This window comes from Rhincodon typus, chromosome 5 (assembly GCF_021869965.1).
Source record: "Rhincodon typus isolate 14 chromosome 5, sRhiTyp1.1, whole genome shotgun sequence".
NCBI lineage: Eukaryota > Metazoa > Chordata > Chondrichthyes > Orectolobiformes > Rhincodontidae > Rhincodon > Rhincodon typus.
The window spans coordinates 87,835,746-87,843,966 of NC_063336.1; the positions used below are offsets into that span (position 1 = coordinate 87,835,746).

An 8,221-nucleotide genomic window follows, 5' to 3' on the forward strand; every position below is an offset into this window, starting at 1 on the left:
ATGAAGGACAAAATTCCATTTGCCTTCCTAATTACTTGTTGTACCTGCAGACCTACCTTCTGTGATTCATGCACAAGAACACCCAGGTCCCTCTGCATAGCAGCATGCTGCAACTTTTTACCATTCAAGTAATAATCCTTTTTACTATTACTCCGACCAAAATGTATGACTTCACATTTATTTACATTGTATTCCATCTGCCAGACCTTTGCCCACTCACTCAATGTATCTACGTTCCTCTGCAAAGTTTCATAGTCCTCTGCACACTTTGCTTTGCCACTCATCTTAGTGTCATCTGCAAACTTTGACGCCCTACACGTGGTCCCCAGCTCCAAGTCATCTATATAAATTGTAAATAATTGCGGTCCCAACACCAATTCCTGAGGCACACCACTAGTCACTGACTGCCAGCTAGAATAGCACTCGTTTATCCCCACTCTTTGCTTCCTGTTAGTCAACCAATCCTCTAACCATGCTAATACTTTACCCTTAATGCCATGCATCCTTATCTTATGCAGTAGCCTCTTGTGCGGCACCTTGTCAAAGGCCTTTTGGAAGTCTAGGTACACCACATCCACTGGGTCCCCATTGTCCACCTTGCTCGTAATGTCTTCATAGAATTCCAAAAGATTTGTCAAGCATGGCCTGCCCTTCATGAACCCATGCTGCGTCTGCCCAACGGGACAATTTCTATCAAGATGCCTTGCTATTTGTTCCTTGATAATAGACTCAAGCATCTTCCCCACTACAGAGGTTAAGCTAACTGGTCTATAATTCCCCATCTTTTGTCTACTTCCCTTTTTAAACAGTGGCGTCACATTTGCTGTTTTCCAATCTGCTGGGACTGCCCCAGAGTCCAGCGAATTTTGGAAAATTACTGCCAGTGCACCTGCTATTTCTCCCGCCATCTCTTTTAGTACCCTGGGATGCATTCCATCAGGGCCAGGAGACTTATCAATCCTTAGCTCCATTAGCTTGCCCAACACTACCTCTTCCGTAATTATGATTGTTTCCAGGTCCTCACCTACCTTCGTCTCTTTGTCTATTACTGGCATGTTATTAGTGTCCTCCACTGTGAAGACCGATACAAAATACCTGTTCAATGCCTCGGCCATTTCATCATATCCCATAACTAAATTCCCCTTCTCATGCTCTAAAGGGCCAACGTTTACTTTAGCCACTCTTTTTCGTTTTATATATTTATAGAAACTTTTCCTATCTGTCTTTATATTCTGTGCTAGTTTTTTCTCATGTTCTATCTTACTTTTCCTTTTAGCTCTTTTTGTGGCTTTCTGTTGACCTTTAAAGTTTTCCCAATCTTCCATTTGCATGCTGTTTTTGGCCACTTTGTATGCCTTCTCTTTCAATTTGATAGCCTCCCTTATTTCTTTAGACACCCATGGCAGATTACCCCTTTTCTTACAGTCCTTCCTTTTCATTGGAATATACTTTTGCTGAGCACTTTGAAAGATTGCTTTGAAAGTCCTCCACTGCTCGTCAACTGTCCCACCATAATATCTTTGTATCCAGTTTACTTTAGCCAAGTCCTCCCTCATTCTATTGTAGTTCCCCTTGTTCCAGCACAGGACCCTTGTATTGGATTTTATCTTCACACTCTCCATCTGTATTCTAAATTCAACCATAAGTCCTGAGGGCACAGCCTCAGAATGAAGGTCGACCCTTTAGAACTGAGATGAGAAGGAATTTCTTCAGCCAGAGGGTGGTGAATCTTTGAAACTCATTGCTGCAGAAGTCTTTGGAGGCCAAGTCATTGAGTGTATCTAAGACAGAGATAGGTGTTTTATTCATAAGAGGACCAAGGATTAGAGGGAGAAAGCAGGAGAATGGGATTAAGAAACATAGCAGCCATGATCGAATGGTGGAACACTCTCAATGAGCTGAATGGCCTAATTATGCTCCTGTATCTTATGGTCTTATTAGCAAATCTTGCAACTGTAATGATCAATCATTCAATGGAATGCAGTGCAATAAATCATATGATGCAGCAGCCATCTTTTCAGTCATTTAATTGTATTTATTCTACTTTTAATACAGAAGCAATGTCAGATTTGTTGGTAAAAACTGAAAGAACCGCGGATGCTGTAAATCAGGAACAAAAACAGAAGTTACTGGAAGCTCAGTCGGTCTGGCAGCATCTGTGAAGAAAAAACCAGAGTTAACATTTCTGGTCCGGTCACCCTTCCTCGGAACTGATGAAGGGTCACCGGACCCGAAACGTTAACTCTGATTTTTTTCTTCACAGATGCTGTCAGACCTGCTGAATTTCCAGCAACTTCTGTTTTTGTTCCTGATTTGTTGGTATTAAGGTTAAATCAGACTCTTGTTCAACTATCTATGAAAACACCAACAGAAGGCTCATGTTTGTTGAGTAGAAGAAAAATGTTGAGTCGGGATATGAGAGAGAGCATATAAGTAAATCTATGCAGCTGATAGGATGTGAGAGAGGGCATGAGTGAGCATGTGCGGTGGTGGGGGGAAGCTGGTTGGGTAGAGGAGTTTATATGGTTGTGGCAGAGGAAGGGCTTCACTACTTCGATCACCATGGAATTGTATAGGGTTTGGTTGAAACCTGCATGAGTACATAAAAGTTTTTACTAATTATAATACACATTTTCAAATTTAAATTATGTATTGCATGTGTTAATCTATAGTAACATATCAAATGTTACTGTACCACTTTATTGTTTTTTTTGCTGGCAATGGGAGGTTATGTTTGTTTAAGAAATATTGTTTTTAATGTACAAGTTTCTTAGCCACATCCCATATTTTTGTTGGCAAGCCAACCTTTGCTTCCCATCCTAAATTCCTCTTAAAGTTGATGGTGAGTTAAAATAGGGTCACATTGGCAATGCTTTGCAAACAATTTTCCATAGTCTTTTGCTTTACTTTGCATGTACATAAACCAGCAAGGTCATGTTCTGTTATTATAAGAACTTCATTCTGTAATACTTGCACTCACTGCATTGAATGCAAAAATACTGAGGTCACTGTCGTGATTTTATTATGAATGCATTGTTCCACAGTTATGATGGTAATAGAAAGGAAATGAAAGGGAAAACTAATATCTCTACCCACTTAGTTTATAACTAACCCATTTGAAATTGCCCAAACACATTTGTATTTCATTACAGACATAAACTGTAACTACATAATACCTGATATCACAAAACTTTTAGGCCTTTTTGTCTTTACCATTTTCACCCACTTTACCTGAAACAGGCTCGGAGATCATTAGGCTGGTGTTGGTCATTAACAGGAAGATACATATTTGCACACAAGGATCAGAGGATCTGGTTGGTGATCATACCAATTTAGAAGGTACACATCCTGTAGAAAATATAGCCACTAGGCTCTCGTTAATGTCTTTGATATTTCCAAAATGTCTCAAACATGGCAGTTTTTCATCCAATACAGCACCTCTATACCAACCACCCACTTCAACGAGCTATTGAAAAATCTCCTATCCATTTTCAACAGAAGCACCAAACCTAAAGCTTTTGAAATTTCTAGGATTTTTGACAAAATACACAACAACTGTTTTTTCCCTACCTTTGGCTGTTGCTAAAATGCTGCCCAAAATAGATTATACGGTAACTTTTCAATATAGTTGTCTTAAAATTCAACTTGAGACATCGTACAGTTTGTATTTTGGAATCTTTTTAATCTCAAGCTTCTTTATGCACTCCATTTCCAGGGAAAGGGAGGAGTGGGGGAGGTGGGTTCGGGGGAGGGAGGGAGGGCAATTAAGGGACAGACAATTACACATTTATAAAGAAAATTGAATAAATACTTGAGGCAGATGAAGATGCAGGACAGTGGACTTTATTCTGATTTCTGTGATAGAGTTTGGGATAAGGATAGACTGCTTGTGTTTATAGTTTATTTATAGTTCCCCAAGCTGCTCCCTCTCTCTGTCCTCTCTATAGGATGACCAAAGAGCCGTCACATAGTTGTTCACTGTTCAGCATGACATAGATTAGGAACTCCCTGAAGTATAAGATTTACACAAGTCCCATTTCTCCTAAAATGTTGGACATTGTGATTAGTGCTCCAGTGTTCACTGCCATTATCCAGTCCAGAGTTTGTTGTTGGTTGAGCCACAGAACCAAATTGATGCAGGAGTCTGTGTCGCCCAATCATCAAGTATATCATTGAATAATGTTTTGGTGGACTGCATGAAATCTTAAACTTTTGTAGCTTTTGTATGCAAGTTTATTATAGAAATTGAATTTGATACTTAATAATTACCAGGTACGCAGGAATTTTACTTGGAATTACAAATACATTTGCTACTATACCAGGAATGGTAGGACCAGTTATTGCCAAAATCTTAACGTACCGTGTAAGTATAAATTTCCATGTAAGTTTACCAAGTGAGAAACCTTGCATGTCAACTTTCACATCAAACTATTTTGGCCTGTATCTGTGTGTTTGAAAACAATGAAATAAACAGTTGTTTCAAAGGAATTACAGGCCAAACAAAACGTCACATCCTTACCTGTAATCACAAGTCATAACATGCCCTTTCAAATAATAAATATTTTTAACATAATTTTAGAATTTGGTTCTCGTTGAAATTGTCATAAAATGTTGTCGAAGTAATTAACCAGTGTGAAATGCTGAGTCACTGTGAGCTAGAAAATCACTTTTGTGCATTAAGTAGAACTATACTGAATAAAGCACTGATTTATCATAAAGAAATATATTTCTAATTTGACAATATGCAAGACTATCCAGTGAGATTTCCTTTGTATTTAAGGAAATCACAAGCTGATGAAATTAAACTGTTCACAAAATGTTAGTTTATAATATATTTAGCATATAATAAGGATTATACTGCTGTCTTCTCACAAGCTAATATTGCTAATGACAAGTGGATTTGCCTGTACATTTTAAATTTAATACAATCTGCAGATGTTTTTCTAATCAGAATTAGTGTTCATTTTTGTTTTTCTCTTTTACTTTACAGCATACAATTGCACAATGGCGAACTGTATTCTACATTGCTGCTGCAATTGATGTATTTGGTGCTGTGTTTTTCACCATTTTTGGGAAAGGTGAAGTTCAGTCTTGGGCAATTAATAACTGAATATTTAGCCTATGACCTTTTGTATTTAAATCATGTGACCTAAAAGTGCCTCCGTCCATTGTTATATTGCCATGTGACCTGGAATCACTCATTGTCTTTTACATTGTTGATCTTCTCTTTTATTAATGCCAACAATAGTTAGCAGATTATCTAATTGTATCTCTTTAGCCTGCTTAATCCATGAATTCTATGACTTTTTTTAAAAGAAAAGTTACCAAAGTATTTTTGTGTAAATTTTAAATGCTGAAACTGAATAAAATATACAACTTTCAAAAACTCTCAGTAACTTAGCTAATAAAGGAATGAAATAGACTATTAGTGATAAGCCATCTAGTCAGTCATTATTATAGGGTCATACAGCATGGAAACAGACCCTCGGTCCAACTATCTATGTCGACTGTGTTTAGATACCAAATTTTGTTCCTGGTGTAAAATGTGATGTCCTAAGTATCTTTTGTATAACAGTCACCAGATCGGTCCTCTAATTTACTAATCCAATGGGTTTCCTGATGACAAGAATCATTGTGAATAAACAGCACCTTTAAGACCTGTCATGGTGAAGCCTACAATAGTGTAAAGTACAGTCCAATCTGTATATCTATAATCAAATAATGCATCCAACTGTATCATATGATGATAGAGTCAAACCAGTAAACTGAAGAGAAAGATGACATCAAGCTAAAAGAAATAGCTTGCACAGACATAAAGTGGAAATCCAGCAGACTGGGAGAGTTAAACAAATACTTTGTATATGTTTTCACATAAACGAAGAGGGTGAACTGTAAGGAATAATGGTATAAGGGAACCTAAAAATAAATGAATGAGGTAAACCTTTGTAATTGTATAAATTTTGTGCTGAAACCAAACAGCATCTGCAATTTCCAAACTTTGTGTAATTTATTTAATAAAGGAATTAAATGGTATGCACTTAATCATTTGTTGTTATTGTAGATTTTGGGGTGTATGTCTACCTTGAAGCTTCAAAATTGAGGATTTGACTTGTATGCCCAAAGTATAATTGAACTGTGGATGGTAGTTATTTTCAAATGTCATTGGCATCTAACATACAGCAGGCATGGCTTAAACTTCTATCTATCTTTGCAACACAGCCTATATTGTCTGGTTGATCCCTTGTGCCCAGGGAAAGAGTACCAGTAAAAAAAATGTGCATTTGTGGGATGAAACAGATGAAACATTTAAGGCTGAGTGCTACTAATGTGAGTTTAGCATGTCATGGTTGGAGAGGGGGGCCAACTTGTATGTTAAGTATATGGAAAATCAATTTTGGGGCAGGAAGAATGGGGTAATATAACTTAGAACAGTATGGCATCGGTACAGGCACTTCAGCCCACCACTTCTGTGCCAACCATAATGCCAATCTAAACTAATCACATCTGCTTGCATGTGGTCTGTATCCCTCTATTCCCTGCTGGTTTACGTGTCTGTCTAAATGCCTGTTGAATGTTGTTACTGTATTTGCTCCTACCATCCTGTGTTTTTTTAAAAAAAAAAAATTGCCTCACTGATCACCTTTAAACATTTACCCTCTCTCCTTAAACCTAGCAAATACACGTCAGTGATAATAGTCAGAGAGTGAGGGGCACATCAGAGGAGAGATAAGAGAAAGAAGGTCAGAGTGAGATACACACCAGAGAGAGACAATGATAAAAGTCAGAGTGCGTGTAGTGATAGTGTCTTGAATGAATTTTGATTAATGTGATTTCATGGTAGGGTACCAATTTTTATTACTGGATTGTAATGTGATGTCACCATTCTAATTTAAGTATATATAAATAAACTGAAGAGAAGAATGCAACTTCAGATCAATAAATTTCCAGGAACTGATAGATTCAATCTTGGGATATAGAATCAATTTTCCAAAGTTCTCGTGTTTGTGCCTTTTGGATTGGAAATGTCACTTGGTTTATTTGAGAATAAAGAAGAAACTAGGAAATCACATACTTTAATGACAGTTATGAGGAATGTAACTGGAATCTATCATTGAGGACAGACTGAACACTTGAACAAGTATGAGCTGATCAAAGAGATCCTAGATCTCTTAATAATCTCGCTAAATATTTTGAGGAAGTCTTTAATATGCTACATTGGAAAATGTCTCTGGATGTTGTCTGTGTGGACTTTCAGGAGGCATTTGATCAAGTTCTACACAGAAGATTGAGCTTAAGTAAAATTAAACTGAATTGCAGGTATCCTGAAAGGTAGATGATAGAAATAAAGGATTTATTTTCTAGTTGTTGGCATGTTCTATAGGAGTTTTTTAAATTTAGATTTACAAATGACAATTGACTGGAGGCATAGATGACTCTCGGCAGTATTTGAGGACAGACAAATCATATGATTGGGTAAAATAATGGCAGATAGAATTAAGGATGAGGTCATCCACTGGATTCAGGATTAACCAATCCAAATACTTTTCAGTGTGAAAGACTAGAAATGTGAAAGAGTAAAGAGGATTTGGGTATACAGTACAGAAATCACTAAGAGTAAGTGCACAAATATGAAGATTGATACTGAATGTGCAAAAAATGTAATCGGGCAATAATTTGGCCTAAGTGTCCAAAGAAAAGACATATTTCAGGATGGAATTCTGGAGCATAAGGCTAGATAGCTAAAAGCACAGCACCACTGGTGAAAGAAGGGGAGATACACACACACATCACAGGGTGGCAGAGCTGGATGAACTTAGAAATGTAAATAGAGGGGTAAGAGGCCATGGAGAGAATTAAGAAATTTAATCTTGAGGACATTAAATCAGTGTAGGTTAGCAAGCACCGAGGTGATAGATAAAAGTGATTTTGATACAGTTTGGATATAGCAATGGAGTTATGCATAAGCTTGTGTTTTTGACAGGGCTAGAGTACAAATTTAATAGAATAATACAAGGTATCAAAAAGTTACATTAAGGATAGGTTAAGTAAACTTGTATTCCCATGCAGTTCGAAGTTTTATGGGTGATATTATTGCATTGTTTTAAAAGATAATGATTCCATAGAATACAGAGAATAATTTTCTCTGGTAGGAAATTTAGAACAAAGGTGCACAACTTTAAGATAGAACTAGGTTAAAACTTCCCACCTTTTCCTAAAAAGT

The 8,221-nt window shown here is 37.1% G+C and overlaps 1 protein-coding gene across 2 annotated transcripts in view; it reads left to right on the plus strand.

Annotated features, from left to right (window-relative positions):
- Window positions 1-6,042, plus strand: part of slc17a5 (solute carrier family 17 member 5) — a 32,995-nt gene extending 26,953 nt beyond the window's left edge. The window contains exons 10-11 of one of the 2 annotated variants that reach the window (XM_048597278.1): window positions 4,273-4,363; window positions 4,991-6,042. In XM_048597278.1, coding sequence (XP_048453235.1) covers window positions 4,273-4,363; window positions 4,991-5,110 — 211 coding nt within the window. In that variant the 3' untranslated portion in view covers window positions 5,111-6,042. Of the gene's footprint in view, window positions 1-3,240; window positions 3,599-4,272; window positions 4,364-4,990 lie in introns of those variants that run through there. The other variant, XM_048597279.1, reaches the window with a different exon arrangement.
- Window positions 6,043-8,221: the final 2,179 nt, after the last annotated feature.